This window comes from Rutilus rutilus, assembly GCF_951802725.1.
Source record: "Rutilus rutilus genome assembly, chromosome: 14".
Classification (NCBI taxonomy): Eukaryota; Metazoa; Chordata; class Actinopteri; order Cypriniformes; family Leuciscidae; genus Rutilus; species Rutilus rutilus.
Window position 1 is genome coordinate 39,773,996 of NC_140219.1, and position 26,354 is coordinate 39,800,349.

Consider the following 26,354-nt stretch of genomic DNA (forward strand, 5'->3'; position numbering starts at 1 on the left):
TATTAAAATATTAAAGCTGCAGTAGGGAGCTTTTAGAAAACGTTGACTTAGCCTGAAAATTTTAACAAGCACAGCTTACAGGCCCCTCCCCCTCGCTCTCTGCTGCGCTAAAGCCCTCCCTCCACAGCTCCTCCCCCACCACAGAGCCTGCCGTGAGCGCGCAGGCTAGTAAACATGCAGGGCCTCTGATGACGGCGGATAAACAGTTATCGCACATTCACTGGTAGGGACGAAACATCAACAATATGCTTTACATTGACTATGGCCTGCCCACACTTTGACTTCAAACTTGGTCCTCAAATCATTACGTATTTTACAATACATGTAAATAATGTAACTTCATAACGTTGCACTCTTTCTATAAGTTATAAATAGCTAGCAAGATAATATAACGATCACGTTACAGTATGTAAGTAATTATTCTAGCGATGTGTAATGCTAAATAAGGTTTGCTAGTACATTATTTCAGCAACATGACAAGCCAGTGAATTAGCCGGTTTCAATTGTTGCTTCGCACAGTACGTGACATTGTATCTGTATGTTATGCGGCTAGAGGTTTGACACTGAGTCAATGGGCTCCGACCAAGGTTATAATCGTTAACGAAAACGAACGAAAAAAAGAAAACTAGGTGGGAAAAAACATTGTCATTAACTGAAATAAAAATAAAAACGAGGCATTACCAAAAAACAATAACTAACTAAAACTGTAATGTGTGTTTGGCCAAACTAACTAAAATTAAATAAAATTATAGAGTAAATGTCCTTAGTTTTCGTCTTTGTCAAGGTCTTTCAGTTTTTAACGCTATTTAAAACACGCAGCGTATTCGTTCAGCTGCATTTCCTTTCCCTGCTCTCCCTCCGTCTCTCTGTCACTCATGCGTCTCTCACATGCTCACGCACACACACACACACACACACACAGCCCCTCCCCTCCGTGCACACCGCGTCTCCATGAGAACGAGTGTTCGTTCGACGTTGAAAGCAAGTTCGCGAAAGGTTGGTATCTCTATCTCGTGAACACCTTTACACAATCACACATTAAAAAGTGGTATAAAAATATTTTAAATTCTGAATATAATTTTGTCAGTGTGTTAATGTCGACCCGAGAAGCGATTGCGCCTTCTTTAGAAAGTTAACTAGTCGCAAGTTTGAGGTAAAATGCACTTTTTGGTTGTGGTTGTCGATGTCAAAACACTAGCCTGGATGCCAGCCGAACTTAGCCCCGCCCACAAAATTTTTAGGTCGGGAAGTTCGGTCTGGACTCGATCCGTTGAGGAGCTATTATGCCCGAACAAAAATTGTTCGGACCAATCAAATTGTCAGGGCGGGCTTTATACGATGATGGACAGATGAGCAACGGTAACGTAATCATCCACGTCATCAACGAGCGCTTGGGTTGAATTCAAATGACTGCCGCTGGAGAATTGAGATTTCACGAGTTCACGCTTACAAATAAGTCAGATAGAATAATGCATATTTGGCGTGCTGTCTGAGGAGAGGGCTCGGGTTCGGTATTCGGCCCGAACCCAAAGTTAGAAAGTAGGCTACTCCCCCCGTATTCCTGGCTGTGGAAGAACAAGCCGAGAGTGAGTGGAGGGATGCTGAAAACTGTGACAGAGTGAATAATATGCTTCCTCTCATGCTGATAAGGGTAGACATTGTGTTTGATGACAAGTTTATTGGATTGATTATGTGAACGTGCTCCTGCCGAACTTTATGAAACATATCATGTGTAGATTCCGCCATCACGTCTGTTATAGAAGATATCGACAGCGCATTAATTTTAAAAGAGGAACAGAGAACCGCGATCAAGGCATTTGTCGATCGGAAACATGAATGAAAACTTACTCCGTTGCTCTGATTGGTTGTAGGTCTATCCAATTAAGTGCAGAGGCATTTTCTTTCCTGGTTCGGTTGAAACACGCCCCATAATCAAAGCGCAATGGACCAGTATCAGACTCACATTCTGACTAGAATCTGAGTATGACGACGTCAGGCTATCAAAACACTATATAAGCAGTGAATCAAATATTAAATAATGTTATGTCATTTTTTTTACAATCTGAGAGAAATGTCTTGTGTGGCTCAAAAATGGGTTGAATGGGTTGAATACTTCATATTTCATGTATGTCTTCTTTAGTCTGTTGGCTAACGTTATTTAGTTTTTTTCTTGGCACAGTCACTTACACATTTTGCACTTACCGCGGAGTCTTGAGACTGTTTCCGTACATATTTGTGCCCATATGTACATTTTATGTACTGGTGTTGTTATTGTTGAATAAATATTTTCTAAAATTGTATGATGTTTTTGTTGAGTTATTAATAATAACTCAACAAAAACATCATACAATTTTAGATACATTTGTCAGGGGCAAGATTCAAAAAGGTCAGAAAAAGTATTGTGTAATTACACAATACTTTTTCTGACCTTTTTGAATCTTGCCCCTGACAAATAACCCAAATTACAAAAAAAGACTAAAACTAACACTAAAACTAATAAACACTAAACTAAAACTAAGCATTTTCAAAAAATAAAAAATAAACTAAACTAGCAAACCCACTTTAAAAACGAATTAAAACTAAACTGAATTTGAAAACAAAAAGTCAAAACGAAATAAAAATAAAAACTAGTGAAAAATGCAAAACTATAATAACCCTGGCTCCGACGCGCTTGTTTATCGTCATCAGTCTTTTTCCGTTTACCTGTCTTTGTTGTATGAGCAGGTGCCACTCGAGAAATTGGCAGTTTTGGTTATTTGTCCCTCATTAGCACAGCTGCGGCACACCGGCAATCTTGATTTTGAACGACGGTCTGCGCTGTGCGAGAGAGGGGGGTGATCAGCGCGTACACAAGCATGATTGACACTGCTAAGACACTCCTCCTGGCTCTGATTGGTTGTTTCTGACCGGGAGCGGTGTATTTCTGCAAATGGCAATAGGACCACTGGGAGGAGCCAGAGGAGCTTTCACAGATTATCTGTCTCATATTCTACTGTCAGGACATAATGACAGTTTTAACAAATATGTAAAAAATACATTTTTACAGAAGTTACCTACTGCAGCTTTAAATATTTAGTAATAAACATTTATGACAGAAACATTACTATATGTAGCCTAAATTATTTAATTCCTTCATTATCAACACTTGAATAGCCTATTGCTAATGTCTAGAATAGCGATTTTAGTGTGAATTGCAAAGTCTTTGTTTTGCAAACTCAGATAGCCTGTGGGGGGGTTGGAGAAGGCAGTGGCTTTATCGTGGGGGTGCAGGACAAGAGGTGTTAATGTTCCGTCTTTCATATGGAGAGTGTCGGATAGCCAGCCTGATGAGCAGGCAAAGGCAACATTATTTTAACCCTCTGAGGTCGGCAAACGCACCGGCGCGTTTTGCTGGATTTTCTTCACATTGTAGCACTATAAACTTAAATTACAGAAAAAAGAAATATAAAAAAATAATCTGTGATATTTCTACTTTTGTATGTGTCCACTTACAATCAAATCAAAACATTGTGCTTTTGTAAAATAAAGAAAATAAACAGGGTGTGCGTTCTGCCTCTCCGTCGCGGTGAACTTTTTTTTCTTGAGCACGTCTATAAACTGAAACAAAACTCAGCGAATACTTGTCACACATTTATGAGCCATACACTTTTATAAACATTTAAGTGTGTACTTTTAAATGATCGGATTCAAACTGAAAACAAATATTCTCTGTTTAAGTAATTTGTATAAAACCAACAAGATGTCCAGCTTCTCAACCGCTTCCTAATTATTTTTTTATTTGAACACGCCCACTCGCGCAAAAGAGATTGACATGCAAATCTCCACATGGAACGCGAACGCCCTCATTACCTCAACAACAAAACACCAAAACACTTCACAAGTCTCTGCTTTTCGTCGAGTTTGAAAGACGCGCCGTGAGCTTACATTGGATTTACCTCAGAAGAAGAAGAACGCGATTTGAAGACAAGAAAGATGTAAGGTAAGAAATTATTACATATTAGTTTGTTATTGTTGCATAAATTTCACATTGCAGTTGAACTGTTGTTAGATATATGGTGAATATTATAATATTTAGACCCGTGTTTACTGTTACTGTGTTTGTGGATATCTGCTCAAACAATATGTATATGGTAACCATAATGTTTTATATTTGAGCGCGAACGCGTTTGAATGTATCATATTTTGGATCGCGATCGCGTTTGAAAAGCACCAAATGGCTTCATGGTTTTACTATTATCTCATTTCATATCATCATAACGAATGGAAACATTTGAAGTAACATGATAATCAATATATTTTTCTCTAGCTTAGTTGTTACTGAAATATTTGTGAAGATTTATAGGCTGCTATAGGTTATTGTTATTATTATTTTATGCAGCACTGTGCATAGCCTATGCCTACAAGGCACAACAAACCTGGTGTTCATTATATTATATATTGTTGGAAACATTTATGTGTGTGTGTGTGTGTGTGTGTGTATTCTGTGAATTTTAAAAAGCAATTTTAACCAGAAAAATCTTACATTTATTCCCAAAATCGTGCAGGCCTTTCTCTTGATATCAGTATGTTCACTTTTTTTTCTTTCAGGGCCCAGATGCCACTGAGTCCTGCTGACTTCAACATTCACATGAGTCTCTGTACATGAACATGGTAAAGTAAAAATCAAACACCTTGGAAATGAAAGGTATGTACAATGTTTTTAGGAATGGCACAAATGTCTCTGTCTTTGGATCATTGTTTTCAATGAGTGCTTTTTTGTCATTTGTTGTGTATCTTTGGATTATGTTGTGTTGTAAATAAATCCAAAAAATCTAAAAGCCATTCTTTTTTAAATCTCCTCATTCTTTGTGAAAGGTTGCTCAGAATGACAGGCCCTGATAGCTCCTAATAGGGCCGTTAGGGGAGGGTCTTTGTCTTTCTCAGGTGTGAAAAGCTTACATATTAATGAGCTCTGCATAAAGCTTTTTCACACAAAACACGTCGTAAAAATTTTAAATCAATATATTGTCTTATCTGAATGAGCAGTCAGGGTGATTTTCACATAGTTTTAGAGCAAATATTCTAGGCTACGTGATACAATTTTCAAAAGTCTTGTGAAGAAAAAATCAGTATGGGTTTCATGACCTTATTTCAGTGAGAATTTTTTTTTGTATTTTCACAAACCACGCATAAATGTCATTATCTCAAAACAACAAACTTTTACACACATGCTGCTGATATATTATTGTAGCAGAGTTTGTGCTGAATACAGTGTAATTAGACTTTAGCCATGAAAATGTCACAAGTAACAGAAATAACCACAAATGTCAGAGCATGTCAGAACACCTCCAGGGCCAGAAAACAGCTCAGACCCCAGAGGGTTAAGGATAAATCTCAAAATCTCCAAAAGTCCATATGTAGGCCCTATCTTATTAAATTATAAATATTGTAGTTTTATTTATTGTATTTAAAGGTTTTCCACACACAATTTCAATTTAGCAGATACAGAGCTCTTTAATTCGCGATCAACCTCGTTTTATTGGTGAATTCAGCAAGGCATGCTGTGTCTTTGAAGCAACAAAGGCTATTTGTTACAGGTTTTTTCTTTCGTGATTTGTGTGGATGACACGCAGCGACATATACAGTATTATCAGCTGTATGGTGTGTTTTTACCCTGAAATGTTTAATTTCGAGAGAGACCCGGCGCGCGCTGTGAGGGAGACGAAAGAAACTTACTAAAAAGAGATCCAGCGCGAGAGAGAGGCAAAGAAAAACGCCTGTTCTTAATTTATGTTGCTTTGAACTATTTTCATTTTGTACCGTTTTATTTTTTTAACTTAGCTGCAATTTCGTTGGCAGTACACGTAAAATGTTGCAAGAATAAGATTCTATGTTTCTTATTTTGCATCACACAGGGAATAAACTCTAAACTCGATGCAACCCTGTTTTAAATAAATAAACTGTCCCGACACTTTATTTAAACCTTGAAATGTGCTCTTTTGGGAGTGTTCTTTTACTTGGTGTGTGTGTGTGTGTGTGTGTGTGTGTGTGTGTGTGTGTGTGTGTGTGTGTGTGTGTGTGTGTGTGTGTGTGTGTGAAAGCAATACTGTAGGCTATTGAAAGTCTTTTTCTGATTTGTTTGATCTGTTTTGAAAAATGTCTTCCGTTGCTATGGCCGGGTATCACTGTCAGTCATCTCAATTTCGTGATTGATTCACAAAACAATAATTTAGCATATTAAAGACGAGCTTCATCATCTTCTGGTGTGATTGGCTGACAGTCTTCCTTCATCAGATGTGTCGTCTGTGCAGCGGCTCAAATGGAATGTAGCAAATTTATGTTGTAATGTACAATTGATAATTAAACAAAACGCTTGACTTTAATAAACAGTTACATATTTAAGCATCAAGAAAGATAAAACATAAACGCTGTCGGCTACACTGAGATTCGATCTCAGATCGCTTGAAGCTCCGAGAGGCTCATATTGTTGCGTTGACCACAGAGCTATCGTCTGAATGCTGTTCAACTAATGTCTTATGCTCTTACAAAGCCTCATTGATGTAGCCTAATATTTTTCTATTGTAATGTTTTATGTTGAAAATGTTTTCATTATTAAATTTATTCAATTCAATTTCAGTAATGTCAGTATTGTGATTATGAATTCGTTAGAGAGAATAAACTGACACTTTGCAAAGTCTGTGATTGTTGCGCCTAATTTATGTTGCTTTGAACTATTTTCTTTTTGTACCGTTTTAATTGGTTAACTTGGCTGCAATTTCTTTGGCAATACAAGTTTAAAATGTTGCAAGAATAAGATTCCGTGTTTTGCATTGCAAAGGGAATAAACTCTAAACTTGATGCAACCCTGTTTTAAATAAACTGTCCCGACACTTTATTTATACCTTGAAATATTCGATGGGGTTTCAAACTTAATTCATTTAGTGTTCTCTTACATTTTCATTTTTTAATTGAAAGCAATACTGTATTGAAAGTCTTCTCTTTTTTTCAATCTGTTTTGAAAAATGTCTACCGTTGCTATGGCCGGGTATCACTGTCAGTCATCTCAATTTTGTGGATGAGTCACAAAACAATAATTTAGCAGATTAAAGACGAGCTTCATCATCTTCATTTTCTGGTGCGATCGGAGCCCTGACAATCTTCCTTCATAAGTTTTGTCGTCTGTGCAGAGGCTCTACTGGAATGTAGAAAATGTATGTTGTAGTGTAGCCGACAATCCATAATTAAACAAAACGTTTGACTTTAATAAACAGTTACATATTTAAGCATCAAGAATGGTAAAACATAAACGCTGTCGGCTACACTGAGACTCGATCTTGGATCGCTTGAAACTCCGAGAGGCTCATGTTGTTGCGTTGACCACAGAGCTATCGTCTGAATGCTGTTAAGATAACGTCTTATGGTCGTGCAAAGCCTCATTGATGTGGCCTAATATTTTTCTATTGTAATGTTTTATGTTGAAAATGTTTTCATTATTAAATTTATTAAATTTAGTTTCAGTGTTGTGATTATGAATTCGTTAAATGTTTCATTTGAATTGATTTGCTACCAGCTTTCAATCACTCTCAATGAGCCGCGGCGGCAGATTACGCAATAGAGAATAAACTGACACTTTGCAAAGTCTGTGATTGTAGCGCCTCTTAGCGGCAAGAGGCTGCAAATACACACCAGCTTCCCGCGGCGGTAAAAGTATTATTCTGGTTGAGTACCATCTGTACTAGCCTAATCTTTCCTACCAGCTCAAAAATCCGCTAACAGTAGCAAAAAACGTTTAGTTGTGTACAATGCTTAGCATTCACGGTGCGTTGCTCTCCGCCATTTTGAAAAGGTCAAAGGTTATCTCATCTCGGCAACTCGTGCATCAAAATATTCTACGAGCTGCCCAGTGGAAAATACCACATGAGGGGGTGTTCATGTGCATTTTCCATGTCGGCTTTTGGTATTTACCATAATTATTATAGCATGTGAAGACTCCATAAGTCACGGCTGACTCCGCTTCTATGAAGGTATTTTTGGTGCAAATCAGCTGAGCGCCTGTGACAGTGAAATCTGTAGTTGTAGAGAATAGCCACACATGTGTATCAGTGAATGTGAAGACACAGAGAGAAATATTTTAAGAGTTGCAAACTTGTAGACTTTTTTTTCTCTTCCACAAACACACAGTTACACCTTCTCATATTCTTCACTGCAGGTGCACAAATCCTACTCTACAAATCACTAATTAAGAAACTCATACGCTCACATTTTTGCTACAGTTGCTGCAGTGAATATGGTGCAAAACGCATTTACACACCTGCATTAAAAAATGTGAAGTCACGGAGAAGTTTTGCTCATCCGCAAATCAGTGTGTGAATTCATCCGATGAGAGTTGCACACTTGTAGAATATTTTCTCACAAATGTCTTGTATATTTTTCTAGCACAAACACAAGCACATAACTACAACTGCTTGAATCTGCTGCTACGAGTCTCAAACACTGGTTTTCGCTTACAAGTGACAAGTTTCGCGCGCTCTCCATTTTGCACCATTTATCAATGTCAAATGTGGAGCAAAAGTGAGTTGTGCATCTGTAGAGGCAGTGGGCGGAGCCTACATGAATATTCATGAGTTTCCCGGGCATGCGTGTGGATCGGATCATTTTAGTTCACACTCCTCGTTTCTCGGCAGGTTAACACTTAAAGGGTAACTAAACCCCTGGTCAGAGCCTGACTCCACCCACTGGCAATATTTGAAAAATGCTGGAAAAGTAGGCAGAGCCCAGTGGAGAGGGGGCGTGCATCTGAGACGTATCTCTCTGCAGGCAGGGGCGTGGTTAGCTGGTACACTCTGACATCAGAGTGTACCACAACTTCCAATAGGAAAATTCAACTGCAGTAGCCACTGTTCAACCTGAAGAGGGCAGCACTCAGACGTTTTTACACCATATTTAGTAAAATTTAAATACTTTAAACACAAATGTCAAAAAAATTACTTGAATCAATGAAAAGCACTAATAAAGCCCCATTCTTACAGATCATTACCTAAAAAAAGTTGGTTTAGGGTTTAGTTACCCTTTAAACTACAATTGTGTATCGTTTTGTAGTAGGGGTGCAACGGATCAAAAAACTCACGGATCGGATAATTTTTCGGATCAGCAAAAAAAAAAAAAAAAAAAGACAAATAAACATAAGTTTTGTCTTTTTGTTTATTAACACTTTTAAATTATTAAATTAAAATATATAAAATCAACTTAAAGTGCACAAGGCATAATATCTTCTTTTTAACATAATTAATAAAAATTCATAATTAATGAAAAACAACTTAAAGTGCAACATAAAAAGGCATATCTCCTTCCTTTAAACATGGACCAATGACCATTAATAAAAAACCTTTTCGCTGAAGTGGGTGCGCGACGGGATGTCGTATGTCGTAACGTGGCTCAAGCACTTTCAGCATGTGTTTAAAGCCCTCGTTTTAAACAACCGAATATGGCCTCATGTCTGCACCTATAAACACACCGATAGTGTTTGTGATGGCTTTAGCCCGGTCTGATTGTGCAGCAAGGGGCTGCTTACAGTAAATGCCGCGGTGATAAGCGGTTGTTGAGCAGCCTTCGTTTTCACTCCTGTCAGTGAAACACCGGGGTGATGTCGCTTCAAATGCGTGGCCATGCTTGATGTGTTTCCACTGTCATATGGCTTTCTTGTTTCACGGTTTTATCCACTAACCTCTTTCCTTTATCATTATATTTGACAGGGAAGCCAAAATGCTCCCATACAGGGGATTTAAATGACGCGGGGCGTTCAAGCTCCTCCGTTCCTCCGCTCGCCATGACCACGCTGTGTGTGGACTGAACATGCGCACAACTTTTTTTTTTCATAAATCAATCCGCGGATCACGTGTGTGCCGAACCGAAGATATTGATCCGAACGGATCACGGATCAATGATGATCCGTTGCACCACTATTTTGTAGAGTTTATAATGTTTTTATTAATTTGCACGTTTTGTGCATTCATCAATGACCAATGGCAAAGGCCAGGGGCCTCATTTATAACCGTTGCACAAACAGGCCCTGAAAGAGCCGTACGACACTTCCGACGTATAAATAGTGATTTATAAAAACAAACTTGACAGGAAAATTTGCGCACCTGCACACAAACTCTGAGCCGAGCGAACGCACATCTGAGATGGAGCAGTTTGGTGTCACCGATGGGGAGTTTTGCGCAGGTTCTGGCGTACGCACGGTTTTATAAGTGAAGATTATATATATATGCCCTTTTTGTCTTTTGTGCACATGTACACTTTTAGTAAGGATCCTACACACAGTTTTATAAATGAGAGCCCAGAAGATGCAATCCTACGGTATAATCGGTGTAACTTAAACTAAACAGTAAACTTTAATCTCACTGTAACTGCTGTACAGTATAATGATACTCACTGTAGTTTCTCCAGCTTGAATTGTGGGTTCATCAGTAGATCACTGAGGTTTTTCACTCCAGACTCTCCTAGTGTATTCCAGCTCAGGTCCAGCTCTCTCAGGTGTGATGGGTTTGATCTCAGAGCTGAAGTCAGAGCAGAACAACCTTCACCTGTCATACGACACCCGCTTAACCTACATTAGCAGAGAGAGAGAGAGAGAGAGAGAGAGCTTTAACACACCTTCATTTATAATTACACTGTACAGACATACCTCAAACAATATTTAACCTTAACACATCCTTTACATTTACAAAAAAAGAAAAACCCATATATATCCACAAAAAAACATTCATAAATTCACATAAATTTAGCAAATTATTAAATAAAATGTTACAATCCTCATTTAAACTTTTTTTAACCCCTTTCTCGTCAAAGATCTCAGACGGCCCCAGATTACTGCTGTTCAACATTCATTACTCGTTAAAACATCACTCTTACTTGATCTGGACAAACTGAGCATCATTAGAAAGGTTTAAGACTCCAGCTTCCATATTTGACCACTGTATATGATTAAACTGGTTTGCAGTGACATTCATTTCTTAATTTATGCCAGGAGTGCAAAATAATTAATCCGTAACGTTCGTTATTTTGAATAGAAATCATCACTCATAAAGCATTCATTCACGTCTTCTCCGGTTTATTTGTGTTCACACACATGCAATATACAGCATCCGCCAGGGCTATTAGTCCAATGGTGCGCATATTTGGAGAAATAAAGATTTATCTTCACATGATTACAAAATATTTCGTCATACAGAATAATATTTCTATTTATTTTCCACTGAATTATGCGATCTGAAGAGCTCAAACAGCGAACACAGTGAGATGTGTGTCTCCTCTAGGGTGACCAGACGTCCCAAAAAATTCGGGACAGTCCCGAAATCGAAGCTGTTGTCCTGAATCCCGAATCCGGCCCTAATTGTCCCGAAAATTATACTAAAGCAAATTCTTGAGTAGTTATTGTCTGATAAAACATTAAAAACTGTCCGTGGAAGTTGAGTCGTCCTGCAGCCAGCCCCCGCCGGCTGCTCATTGGCTGTAGCATCTTTCTTTTTCTTTTTTTGAAGTTCTACAAAGATACCGTAGGCGCGAATTGAAATGCATTGATAATCATCTACACAATTATTTAGTTTTCTTATTTAATGACCGACAATTTCGTCATTATAATAATTTTGGCATAAGGCTTATTAGTGTTAGGCTATATAGCCTGAAATGTCTGATTTACGCACTGTTACAACAGTCTTTTTTTTTTTTGGTCACAATGACATTTGAGTTCATGATTTTAATGTTGTTGTTTTTTTGTGGCAGACTAAAGATTAATGACAGACTGTTGATCTTTGAATAAAAATATGTTTGGTTCAGGTTTGAAAATTCATTTTATTATAGGCTATGTAGTCTAATATCATAGTAGGACTACCTCAAAACCTCCCCAAACAACAAAATTCACGGACGGGCATTACATTTTTTCAGGGGGGCTCAAATGAGATCAACCTAATTGCATAACATGAAACGATAATGATCGATTATGAATATGATACAATGATAATGATCAATAGTAATCTACATAATGTACTGACGCTAACAAGGTTGTGCTGTTTAGGCTCTCGCAGCCTCTCGAGTTTTATATTTATAACATGATACAGTTCAGCAACACCACACGACCAAGTGCTGAATACCATCACGACTGCAAATGTAACACTGATTTCGACAGTTCAATAAACAAGTAATTAATAAGTCACTTACATTTTAGATGTGACAATAATTCCAGTCCAAACAAAGATCACAGCAGAAACAGAACGCATCTCACAGTCAATCGTGTTTTCATTACTGAATGATTCAGCTTTTTGAACGAATCAGATTGAGTCAAAGATTCAATGACCCATTCATGAACTAGAGTTCTAAACAGGCCTGAAAATTACAACCCGACCCGACCCGGTCCGTGGCTTTTAAAGCCCGGACCCGATGTAACCCGACACATCAACATGAATTATATGCCCGAACCCGGCCCGCAGCCCGACGCCGTGTCTGATTTTTTTTTTCTCATACACGTATTATCATGACCAGCAGACGGGAATTCAAATCAGCCTTTAATGTTCACGCCTTTTAACAATAAAAACAACTGAAACAATAAGCTTTAAATATATAAATAGGCTGTAGTAGCGACGGTGAATTCACCTGCAGCAAGTTTACTTTTCACCAACTCCATCATCTTCTCTCCAGGCTAAAGTCGTGCCGTGCACGCAGCGGCGTCAGGTCTGCCCCCGCCCCTCTCCATGATGCACGTTACACGCAGCAGCCAGACTTTCTTTATGGTGAACAGCAGCAATGATTAAATTTTTTTTATTTTTTTTTATTTACTGAGCGGAAAAGATTAAGCCCAAGGTCCGACCCGACCCGAGTCATTTGATTATATTTTCGACCCGAACCCGACCCGTTGAGAACTCTATCATGAACGACTACTTTATTCTTGATGAATCACCCGTTTGAACGAGTCGTTTGAATAAATGACACAATGACTCGCTTAAAGGAACACTCCACCGTTTTTTGAAATAGGGCTTATTCACCTTCTTTCCTACATTTAGATAGGTGGGCAAATGCATTTTTGTCTCAGTGCATGCATTGTTTTAGTTTGACAGGGTCGGCGCTAGCTTAGCTTAGCTTAGCATAATGAATGGAATCCTTTGTTGCCAGCTAGCATGTCCTGAGTAAAAGTGATAAAAAACAAAACAAAAAAACACCTAATTACTTCTTGTGGCCTGCGTTTTCACAACGAGTACAAATAGCGATGCAGATTAACACTAGGCGATGTCCTAGGCAGTACTATATTAGGGGGAAGCACAGGCGAAGCACTGCTACTGGGGCGCAGAGATATCACGCAACACATGAAATGTGTTTGATTTCCGGCTCCAATTTCGCTCCGCTCACACCACAAGTCTGAAGCATGCTCAGTCAAGCCTGGCCCAGAATCCATCTGTCTTGCACAGTCATAAACAGTAGACTATTTTCAGTCAAAACTCGGCTCAATAATGGAGTTCAAAAAGTACTTCAAAAAGGAAAATGAGAAGTCATACAGGTGTACTATAATATATTTAATATAAAACTAATAATTAATTTCCTTCTCTCTGGGCCTCGAGTCTTTTCACGTAGTATAACTGCGCAGTGCATCTGTGTTGTACGTCACACGCTGGTCACACGTAGGCTCACTATTGGCCGACGCTGGTCATGTGTGTGATGCGTGTGACGTATAACACAGAAGACCCAGAGAGAAGGAAATAAATAGTGGAATAAAGTCGTTATTTTGGGGGGTTTTAGCGCACAAAAAGTATTCTCGTCGCTTTATAAACTTAAGATTGAGCCACTGGAGTAACCTGGACTATATTAACGATGTCTTTAATACATTTTCTGGGCCAGCAAGTTATAATGTCTTAGAAGCCTATGGATGAGTGAGCCAGCTCTCAGATTTAATCAAAAATATCTTAATTTGTGTTCCGAAGACGAACGAAGGTCTTACGGGGTTGGAACAACATGAGGGTGAGTAATTACTGACAGAATTTTCATTTTTGGGTGAATAACCCTTTAAGTTGTGTACATTTTGGAACTTTTTATTTAGAAAATAAAAAGGTTCTTTCTACACAGTCGAATGGAATGCAAAAACTCAATATCTCAAAAAAGTTACATAGAACACATAATCATAGCTGTCCACCTTAAATTTCATGGCTTTATTTAGCTCCTCATTTTCATTTTTTAGAATCATGTGTGTCTGTCTTCTAAATAAAACCACATGTTTCAGCTGAGGTGACCTGCAGCCCTTAATGTGATCTTCCTGATTTTAGATACAATTTGACCATGTTCCCTTTCAGTTATATCATCTTTGATAAATGGCGGTACATTTGAAGTCCTTTGGAGTCCTTTTAGCCGGCTGGACCAAAGGCATTACCGGGGTAAACACATCATTAACGACAATCCCTTTCACTACAACCTCATTAGCATATTGTCTGCAGCTATAATGAATAGTGCTGTAGTGATTTTTTTTTAAAGTGTAGAGAAAAATAGAGTATCCAACTACTTCAATTCAATTCAATTCAAGCTTTATTTGTCATTGCATAAATACAGTGTATTGACACAACGAAATTACAAGTGCTGCTCTAGATCAGTGCTTTTAAAAGATAAATAATTAATAAAATAAATAAAATAAAATGCGCTACTTAATATATATATATATTAAACAAACAAACATCCCCCATCCCTTTCATACATTGCACTCTCACTTTTCTCTCCCCACACACTCCCACACACGTGTAAAATAGCAGCAATTTTCAGCATAGCAGCAAGTTTCAGCAAAATAAAAATACAAATAGATTATTTGCCAATGAGATCATCCCTAGAGGTAATATAATGTTTCACAGGGTTAATTTTATGTTCAGTGAACGTATTGCCCAGGGGAAAAAACTATTTGTTAATCTAGCAGTGCGAGCTTTCATTGACCTATAGCGTCTGCCAGAGGGAAGCAGGTTGAACAGGAGGTGAGCGGGGTGTGTAATGTCTTTAACAATGGATCTGGTCCGGTTGAGGCAGCGTGAGTTGGCAAGCTCTTCCAGGGAAGGAAGAGGACAACCTATGGTTTTTTGGGCTGAGCCTATGACCCTCTGCAGAGCCCTCCTGTCTGCCACCGAACATCCCGCATACCATGCTGTAATGCAAAAAGTGAGTACACTTTCAATGATTGACCGGTAAAAGGACACCAGCAGCTTCTGTTCAAGATGGTTTTTCCTGAGAATCCTCAGGAAATGTAGTCGCTGCTGGGCCTTTTTTGTAATTGCTTTAGTGTTTGTGGACCAAGAGAGATCTTCAGAAATGTTTACTCCCAAGAATTTAAAAGATGAGACCCTTTCCACGCATTCACCGTTCAGGAGGAGTGGGGCGTGGGCTGTGCTGTTTCGTCTGAAGTCTATGATGATTTCTTTGGTTTTTATTGTGTTCAGCAATAGGTTGTTTGATGAGCACCAGGTTAACAGTTGCTGGACCTCGTCTCTGTACTCTGTCTCATCACCACCTGAAATGAGACCGACCACCGTGGTGTCATCTGCAAATTTTATGATGAGGTTGGAAGGGTGGGAGGGGGAGCAGTCAGAAGTGTAGAGTGTGTACAAGAGTGGGCTCAGCACACAGCCTTGGGGGGAGCCAGTGCTAAGTGTAAGGGGGGAGGAGAGATGGTGACCAAGTCTCACTTGTTGTAGTCTGTTGGAGAGAAAGTCTTTAATCCAAGCACAGGTGGAGGGGGGGAGGTGTAAGCCCAAAAGTTTTTTAATCAGAATGTCCGGGATTATAGTGTTGAAGGCTGAGCTAAAATCTATGAAGAGTAGTCTTACATAGCTGCCTGAGTGTTCGAGGTGGCTCAGCGTAGCGTGGAGGGTGATGGCTACTGCAATTGTGCAGTCCTCAACAGAACAACGCTCCGCAGGGATGATTTTAATGCCATGCCTCCACATTAAGTTATCCAAACTTTGAGACGCTGCCATATCGACCAGATTTTCACTGATCGACAGCGTTTTCAGTCAGTCTCTACTTGCTCAACAATATGCTTGCCAAACAAAAGATTTACACAAACAAACCCCAAAAGATAGAAAAAGAAAAATTAATTAATTCTCTTCCACTCATGCACACTTACTCTGCCCACTCACTCCCAACACCCGCTCAGAGAGAGAGAGAGAGAGAGAGAGAGAGAGAGAGAGGGGGGGAGAGAGAGAGAGGGGGAGGGAGGGAGGGAGTAGGAAAAAGGAGAGAAGGCTGGGTTATTTTTGTTTGCTTTTAGTTTAATTCTATAGGACAGCGGTTTTCAATAGGTGGGGCGCGCCAAAGAGCCACAGGGGAGGCGCGACATGCTCATTACTGCAACCTTTCATGCCACTATATAAATATAATGCCATAGATCTATATATAATGCTTTAATCAACAATTTACACGATTAGTTAATCTTGAGAGCTGTAATTGTAAAAGCGTGCTAAAAGTATTCAAGAGAGTTCCACTTGTATTACTTATTTCATATGCAAATATGTTAGCCAATCACAGCAGTGGGCGTTTACACTGAAGTCTCACAGCAGACACACCCCTTCAAACCAGAGGTCCAATCAGAGGGCAAAAATCAGAGTAGGAAAAATGCCTTTTATTATAAACATTATAAACACAGGAAACATTATAAAACAATAAAACAATGCAGATCATGACCCCTTTCTTAATAAAACGTTAAAATGTTAAAAACCTATTCCGAGTTGTGATGATTGAAATTTATTTAAAAGTAAAGAATATCTAAAATATCTTCTATTGGAACACCACTTACCTCAGTATCTCCAATTTACACGTTATATTCTTCAGTCCAGTGCAGAGCAGCTTCACTCCTGAATCCTGCAGTTTATTATTGTTCATGTTCAGCTCTTTCAGATTGGTATCTGATCCAAGACCTGTAGCCAGAGCTGAACAGCTTTTGTTTGTTAAGCCACAATCATTTAGCCTGCATGACAAATAATTAATATCACGAAATTAGGTGGAACATTTTTATATACAAATATTAAATATATTTTCCATTATTTTATATTTTTAACATAAATAGTATATATAGATAGATAGATAAATAGATAGATAGAAGAGTGACCTTCACACGGACAAAACTAGCAATTTATATATATTATTTCTGATTAAGTGAATAATTTGCTGAATTAAATGAGACATGCTTGAATAAAAATATTTTTGTTAAAGCAACACTATGTAGCTTTTCAACCTTCATAATATATTTCCAAGACCCTTGTGATGGTACATCGACTTACAATAGGTTGAATGACACGTCTGCCATAGCCTGACGGGGTCTGTATCGCTTTCACTGGCACTACGTAACTTCGGGGTTCGGGTAGTAACCCGAGCACAAAAAGAACTACAAAATTCGACTGCTTTACGGCATACGTCACTTCCCCCACCACTTCCTCAAATTTGGACGTGAGCGTTTATATACTGTCTATGGACGTGAAAGGCCAACCAGCGTTTGTTTTCGGGCTTTCGTGCGTATGTTTTTGTCATGGGGGCTGTTTACACCTGGCCACTTCATGCGTTTTCTCAGATCGAATAGCTATCCGATCGTGAAAAGACCAGGTGTAAATGCCCTCCGAAACGCATTCGAGACGGATTTGAATCCGATCACTCAAACCACTTCAGGAGGAGGTCTGAGACGCATTCCAGACGAAACTGAACAAGTGTAAATGCATCTGGTTGTTGAAACCACATATGTAAATTGTACTCCTCCCAAAAATGCTAAAAAAATATTAAAAAAAAGTGTGAGAGCATGTTATAGGCTATATGTTATTGCCAGATATGATGACGCGCTGGAACACGCATCACCGCAGATGAGCAACTGAGCATATTCATCAAGCCAACGTGCAAACTATCGCAAATCAAAGTGAAAGTAAGTCGCAGACACTTAACACACAATCATCATCATTAAAAGTAAAGAAACGAAATGATCTTACCAGGGCTGTTGCTGCTCTCTCTTATTGCAGTCTTTGATTTTGAAATTTTAGCTGATGATCAATAAAATGCAGCTCATATCGGTTGCTTTCGGTGACGTGCACAACGTCGTGACGTGATGTTTCGCAAAAACACATTTATGTGACCAGGTGTAAATGGAATCGTTTTGATAAATCAGATAGCTATCCGATCTGAGAAAACGCATGAAGTGGCCAGTAAATAAATCTCTTATTTGTAAACTTGTTTGCGTTCTATGTTGTATGTTGTTGCGCTTGCTTGTAGTATGTCATTTTTTTACGATGCTGTTCATTCATCCATTGCTGACAATTAGACCAGTCCAAAAATGTCCACATATGTCTAGCTAACTTTCGATTATCAGAGCTGTTAACAGACTTACAAACACTCGTTCTCTTACGTGTTTTTTGCGTTATGTTTTATTGCCTAGCTTGCCTCACGAACTAGTTTGCCAGCTGAACTCGGGGGTTGTGAGGTGTATTTATCACGTAGTCCTGAGGGATATCAGACGACGCTGTTGACGTTGATTCTTGCGATTATCATGAGAACAGTTTTCAATATCTCACATAAATATCAGGACATAAATAAGCCTAACGTAGAGGTTGTAAATAAACAAGCACAATTTGCAAACTATTATAATAAATTGCAATAATCATGTCTTCGGAGTCAATGTGTGCCTGTTCCATGCCCGACGCAGGTACCGGTGTACAGGGTGGGAGGTGGGAGGTAGGAGGGTGGAGGGGTATTTACGACAGTGCAAGTATTCCACAGCGACTCTAGGGGTCGCTGTTTGACAAAAACACAATTTCTCCACAGTGTGCCTTTAAGATTTATAGTATAAATGACAATGAGTTTTACATTTGTCTTGCAGAGGAGATTCTGGGGGTTTAATGATTTCAGCATTGAAGTTATGTAAGAGCATATGTGCTTTATAGCAGAAGTTGAAGGGAACTACATATTGAAAGTTAGTGAAAATAACTATAAACCAGTGTGTTGTATGATAACAACTGTTGTGCTTCATCCTCTGCCAACTCAACCCTATAAAGCCTAATGCATCATATTTGATACATTAATGTCTAAGGCCTCTAAATGATCAATTTGATAAAAACTTTACTTTAAAAAAAAAAACTGCTGAAAATCTACTACATGCCTTCTGTCATCTGATTGATAGTTCATACTTTTTAGCAAGTAAAAGGCCTTTCAGTTTAATTCTAAATCAGTGGTTCTTTTTTCTTCTTTTTTGCTGTAAAATCTTTACTGATTAAAGTAAACCTAAGAGTACTTCAAACTAAGAATTTCTTTATAGTTATTAATATTTCAAGATTACAATTATTAGATTAAAACAACTATTTTGTTTTAGAAAAAACATGTTAAAATGTATATCAAATATGATTCAACAGGGTTTTGATAAACGTTTATTTGTATCTCTCAATCATCTATCCATTGCATTGCAATATGTTTTGCCCATCACAATTAAAAATACAGAACTAAAACTAGTAGGAAATTTAGCATTTAAAATTCAATTTTATTGGGAGATATAAAGTAACAACTGATAATATATGTATTTTAAATAATCTGTTATATCCTGGATTAGATCAAAACATGACATAACATACTAAGTGACTTACAGAGCTCTTCTGGAGGCTTTGATGACTGCCAATAATCTGATGAGACACTCGTCTGATTTCTTGAATTTCTGAAGCTCAAACTCCTCCAGCTCTTCCTCTGATGTCAACAACACAAAGACCAAAGCAGACCACTGGGCAGGTGAAAGGTCACCAGATGAGAGACTTCCTTTGCTAAGCTGGGTCTGAATCTCATCCACCAGAGTTTGGTCGTTCAGTTCATTCAGACAGTAGAACAGATTGATGGATCTCTCTGCTGGAAGATTATCTTCTAATTTCTGCTTGATGTACTGAACTATTTCCTTGTTGCTCTGGTCATTGCTGTCTTGCCGTGTTAACAGACCTCGTAAGAGTCGTCGATTGGACTGGAGCGACAGGCCGAGGAGGAAGCGAAGGAAAAGGTCCAGGTGTCCATTGTCACTCTCGAGTGCCTTGTCCACTGCAGTCTTGAGAAAATCAATCATGGTTTCATTTGTGTTTTCCTGTTCTGTAGGCTCGTGAAGAAACATATTTGTCTTGTTGATGTCCAGAAACAGATGTGCATAAAGGGCTGCAATAAACTCTTGAATGCTCAAGTGAACAAAGCAGTACATGGTACCAAGAACGATCCCTGTTTCCTCCTTAAAGATCTGGGTACACATGCCTGAGTACACTGATGCCTTATAGACGTCAATACCACAGGCTTCCAGGTCTGTGTCATAGAAGATCAGGTTGTTTCTTTCCAGCTGATGAAATGCCAGTTTCCCCAGTGAAAGGATGGTGTCTTTATCCCAGGAAACATCTGGTGTGTATTGTCCATCATACTTTCGGCGGCTCTGCTGGATCTGGAAGCGGAGAAAGTGTGTGTACATTTGAGTCAGAGTCTTGGGAGTGTCTTCAGTGTTTGATTCCTGCAGTGTTTTAGAGATCTCATCAGCCTGAGTGTTTTTCACATCATTATTTCTTTTCTCCTCCAGAATGTTCTGGAGAACCGTGGCTGAAATCCAGCAGAAGACTGGGATGTGGCACATGATAAAGAGACTCTTTGATTTTTTAACATGATCAATGATTGTGTTGGCCTGATTCTCATCCGTGAATCTTTTTTTGAAGTACTCTTCCTTCTGTGCGTCACTGAATCCTCGTATCTCTGTCAGCCGGTCGATACAGTCAGGAGGAATCTTACTGGCAGCTGCTGGTCTGGTGGTGATCCAGACGAGAGCAGAAGGAAGCAGATTTCCCTTCATGAGGTTCGTTAGGAGAACATCCAGAGAGGCTGGTGACGATACATCACGCCACGTCTCATTACAATCAAACTTCAGAGGAAAGCGACATTCATCCAATCCATCCAGGATGAACAGGACTTTGAATGGATTCTTTCTTGTAAGGTTCAGTCCTTTTGTCTCTGGGAAAAATTGAGTTATAAGGTCCATTAAACTCAGCTTTTCTTTCTCCATTAAGTTCATCTCTCTGAATGGAAGAGGAAATATGAATCTGATATCTTGATTTTCTTTTCCTTCAGCCCAGTCCAGAACAAACTTTTGCACAGAGACTGATTTCCCGATGCCAGCGACTCCTTTTGTCAGTACAGTTTGGATCTCCTCATCTTGTTCAGGTGCTTCAAACAAATGTTTGCATTCAACCTGTATCTCTTGTGCTTCATGACGCCTGGAAGCAACTTCAATCTGTCTCACCTCATGTTCAGTATTGACCTGTTCACTGCCACCCTGAGTGATATAGAGATCTGTGTAGATGTTATTCAGAAGTGTGGAGTCACCTTGCTTCGCAATTCCCTCAAACACACATTGATACTTCTTCTGTAGGCCACATTTCAGCTGACGAATGAAGAACAGCTCATCTAAACACAGGAACAGAAAATAGATAGTTTTAATCTTAATTTTCTCTCCTCCATTTATAAGTGACAATCAGACAGATGATCAGACTCTTACCTTCTAGAGCATCAGCAGCTTCATCTTGCTTCATCTCTCTCAGGTAATGAAGAGTGAGATCAAGAGCTGCTGCTTTGATACTGCATCTATTCTCATTAAAGTCCTTCACAAAGTGTTGTGTGTTCTCATTTTGTAATATTTTCTTAAACTTTTCCAGTTCATTCTTCAGAAATATGATTATTTTGCTCTCAATATCCTACAAACAAAGCAAGTAAAATAAGAGACAGAACCACATCATATTTGGTCAAAACTATTTATTCAGTAATTCAAAATATTTGTAAAGAAACCAGATAAAAACCAAACATGTCAATCAGCTGCCATTTAACACAAAGAATACAAAAACAACACTTGAAGAGTTCGGTTGCAAAACGCGATAAACATCATTTTTTGACATTTGGATTTTATTATTGGAAATCACTGTTCAGATGTACCTTAATCTACTTGTGAATTGCTGCCATTAATAAGATTTAAAAATGTACATTTTAAGCCTACTACAAAATGTATTTTTTCACAAAACGCGATATCCGCCAGCCCAGTTTCTTTACAAAGTGCGATATAACGGTTAGGCTATAGAACGTTCAGGATGTCACGTGAGGAGAGAGTCACCGCCGGTGAAGTGCTCCGAGTTTGCTCAGTGATTTAACGATAATATCAAAACAAAAAACATATTTTTAAAAAGAGGATTCAATAGGCTAACTAAAAAACGTTTACCATTTAATTGTTTATACTGTAGGCGAGCTGTCAGTCACGTATACACACACACACGCACACGCACACACACAAACAAAACATTGATTCACTAGCTTTTCTTAATGGTATTACAGTAGCCTAGTAGAATATAGCCTAAGGTGGATATATAGCGTTTTGCAAAAAAAAAAAAAAAATGTTGTGTATGTTCTGGCGAAAACTAACTCAGAATCTTATTATTATTAATCAATCTTTGTATATACTATTCCATATATTTATGATGTATTGTTTTTTTAACCAATTTAAGATGTTTGACAATGTTAAGATAAATATGTTGCATTTTGGCATGGTTTTTGACTTATTTATGAACTATTTATGGACATAAAATTAAATATAAAATATCCTGGATTTGAAGAATATTGTGTCCCTGGCCTTCACTGAGCTCAAGTAATAGTTTAATGTACAAAAAATTGTGAATGAACTTGACTGTTGATGTCTTAAATAATAATGTCAAATAACCAACATTTCTCCAAATGGATATATCTCGTTTTGCAACGAAACTCTTCACTTGTCTTTTTAAATTTTGATTATTATATTATGGGTTCTTACATTTTTTATTCTATTATTTTTGCAAAAAAAAGTTCAGTAAACTATTTGTTTGTTATAAATATAACATGTGTGAAAATGTGTTTTCCAACCTGGAAGATCCCTAGGAGACTGTCTTTGAAACTCTTGTTGTTCCTGTGAGTCTGAACGTCTGAGTCTAATGTTTCACATTGAAGCCTGTTAGCCAATAAAATAAAACACTGCATTTTCAGGCAAAATTGTATTATTATTTTTAGCAGAGAACAAGAAAACATTAGCAATTTAAGTTCCCTTTCAAAAGCTACAATCGATGCTGCGCTGCTTAGCGCATTGGGAACGTCTTTAAACGTGACCAGCTGTGAATATAGTGTGTAAACACGTCAATAGAATTGACCTGGAAGTAATATAGCCTCGGTCGGTGACGTCATCAGCGCGCACCCACGATGCAAGGCTATAAATAGATGAGCCACAGGTGCTTCGTCAGGTCTTTTGTTTTCAGACCGCTCTGTGTATGTGTGTCAAGCACTCTCTCTACAAAACTCTCTTCAGATCTTTGTTAGGAGTTAGTGTTCAAAACTGGCAGAGTGCAGATTTCTCTCTTTCTCATCTCAACATACAAGCAGGGTTCTCAAGTCTCACGCATTGGCCGTGAGACACACGCAATTCAACCAGTTCACACGCTCACACGCCACACCGTGTATTTCTCACGCTGAAAAGGCAATGCCAACCAAGTTGTCCTGCAAGCTTTATATATAACGTTGTGTACGAGCCGCAGGCACACAAAGTGAAGTTTCCTGCCGCCAGCATGTATCTCGGCCAGATTGCGTTCGTTACTAGGCAACATAGGTGCGCGAACACATGGAAGTTGACGGAACATTCTCGGCCACTGTACGTTCGTCACTAGGTAACCAACAACATCGCGCGAACACACGTCGTGATGGAGAAGGTAAGTTGGAAGAAAGCTCGTCTAACATTTTTAGGCTAGAACATTTAATATAGGCTATATAGCCCATCGTATACATTATTATTGATGCAGTCAAAAACTCTACAACTACTTTGCAACCAGGCCAGAAGCTTTGGCTCAGTTTGGCTAGCTTACGTTATCTAAAACTAAGGGAAATGTTAGTGGGTATGGGAAGGAATGAAGATGTATTTCTTCATTTTATTTTAAATTATATATTATACTGTATTAATAGTCGTTCTTACATTAGGGCTACATGTATTAAAGCAGAGTGCTCTCTGGGTAATATTTTATATCCTGTCAAAACATAACTTACATTAATCATTGCCATTGCATACACACAAACACACACACACACACACACACACACACACACACCTTAATACTCTAATATGTCATTTGTTCACAATGTCCCACCACACAATACATCATTATACCTTTTCGACTAGACACATTAAAAATGCAAAAAGATTTGTTTTTCCAAACTGTTTGGAGCAATTTTTATATTTTGGTAATTTTTGTATATTTGTAATTTTGAAATATAACATTAAAGAGTATATTTGATGTGATGAATTGCTCTGTCATTTATCAGATTAACCAATTGTTATAATTTCAATTTGTGCTGGTTAATTATGAACAATGGGTAAAATTGGGGGGCGGGGGCAGGGCTCCATTAGGGCCCCTCCCCTAACCGCATGTGATCTCACTCCAAGCTTTTGATAAAACTTGAGAACCCTGATACAAGTGAAAAGAGTTCAAGTTAGAAGAAATCAGCCGGTTAAAAATGAGTGAACAGCAGAGTAAGCGCTGTGTCCCTCCATGTTCTCGTCCTATGTCAGAACTGGATACACACACTTACTGCTTTGTTTGTTTGGGGAAAGAGCATGCTGCCCTTGCATTTGAGCATGATTGCGAGCACAGTGGAATGTTCACAGTTAAAGTGCTTCGCGTTCGCTTTGTTTATTTCAAAGGGGTAGCGCCCACAATGATTGTGGGGCTCGCGTGTCGATCTGGCTGAGAAGCGAGAGACGGTGCATCCCTATCGCTCGCTCTCTCTCCAGATTGCGATGTCCTTTTGCCTGCCTACCGAAGCGTGCCACGGCGCTTCTTCGGCTTGGGTAGAGGACATTGAATCTCGTGAGTTTGCCGCCTCCGAGCGTTTCTCCCGTGATAATAAAAGGAGAACTGCTTGGGGCGATCGCTCGTGCAGTGGCCAGATTACTCTGATCACAACAAAAAGAGTCCCATAAAACACTCACAGTCTATAAATGAAGATTGTAAATATTTGTGTCTTGTGTCCTCGACATCGAGCCATTCTACTATCGCGGGTACGAGGGCACGCGATTATATGATGCTGCCTCAGATTGGAGAGATGCTCGCAGGCTCTTTCTCCCCTGGGATCACATTATCAGATGCATTTAAAGCGGTCAGGCTGGTACTGCGCTGTACACCATGGCTGTGTTAAAGGCATACCAGGCTGATTTTATGAAAGATTTAAACACAGCCTGTAATCCAGACCGTGTTTGCTTGTCTGATTGATTTTGTTTGTGTTTATATGTATTGTGTATATATATATATATATATATATATATATATATATATATATATATATATATATATAATATTGTCTGGCTGTTCTTTGGCCACATTTAATTCTGAGGAATTAAAGCTGCCTCCGAACACTTCTCTCGTTATGATAGGTTCTCGAGGTGGTGACTCGTGTAATGGCCGGATTACAGCTAGACTGCCCTCCTTGAGGATCTCCATGACGTTTACTCGTACATGGGGAAAACCTTATTCTTTGTGCATGTTTGTGCCCTTGACGCCTTAAGACTATCGTGTGTGCAGGGGTGTGTGGTTATACGATGACGGGTCAAGTCCGAAGAAACACTTGCTTCTCTTCTTTTTGCTCATCATCATTTAAGGAGGGTTCAAAAGCAGAGTGTAGCGAGTTGCGCTCCCCCTCGTAAAAACTGGGGACCTGCTCGTTGCACTCTGCAGCCTCATAATAGACCTAAGACAAAATCCTGAGGGTTGTTTTGTCCCAGGTTTGTGGGGGTGTGCCCCAACGGGATACGAGGCATGTAAATCAAACAGCTCCTACCTGACACCCTCATGAAACCACTGTACTTCCTCGCCACCTCTGGTGATTCGGGGGGCAGCGGTTTCCAGCGAAATGTTAGATGTTCTGTTGCTTCCTGCTGTCATCCAGGATACGGAACATCTAACATCCCCTCAAAAGGAAGTGTTAGGACTTCAGAATGAGTACAGCAACGAGACACAAGAATACCTCCAAAAATGAAAACTCGAGAGAAAGAGAAGATAAGAAACGATCACCTAGGCCTGCTAAATCTAGCCCGCGTGCTCCAAACTTACTGAAGTGATGGAAGAACTGAAATCGTTAAGAAAAGAAAATCAAGAGGGGCATAAACAAACAAGAATATCACTGACAAAAGTGGAGACCTCGGTTGAGGACTTAAAATGCCAAATAAATGGTTTGGAGAGCAGAATCGGGGAGACGGAGGAACGGATTAGTACTGCTGAGGAGACTGGGATGAGACACGAAAAAGCGCTACGATATCTACTGGA

The 26,354-nt window shown here is 39.0% G+C and overlaps 2 protein-coding genes across 2 annotated transcripts in view; one reads left to right on the forward strand and one right to left on the reverse strand.

The window, feature by feature from the left end:
* The window catches only part of LOC311303616 (uncharacterized protein), a 291,878-nt gene that overhangs the window by 58,739 nt on the left and 206,785 nt on the right, over positions 1 to 26,354 (forward strand). The window lies entirely within an intron of this gene.
* LOC311304120 (NACHT, LRR and PYD domains-containing protein 3-like) overlaps positions 1 to 26,354 on the reverse strand; it is a gene marked incomplete at its 5' end in the record, with an annotated part of 63,858 nt that overhangs the window by 28,015 nt on the left and 9,489 nt on the right. Inside the window, 5 exons of the mRNA XM_084430979.1 lie at positions 10,415 to 10,588; positions 16,793 to 16,963; positions 19,611 to 21,441; positions 21,533 to 21,728; positions 22,918 to 23,002. Of these exons, the coding sequence (XP_084287105.1) occupies positions 10,415 to 10,588; positions 16,793 to 16,963; positions 19,611 to 21,441; positions 21,533 to 21,728; positions 22,918 to 23,002 (2,457 nt within the window). The remainder of the gene's footprint in view (positions 1 to 10,414; positions 10,589 to 16,792; positions 16,964 to 19,610; positions 21,442 to 21,532; positions 21,729 to 22,917; positions 23,003 to 26,354) is intronic.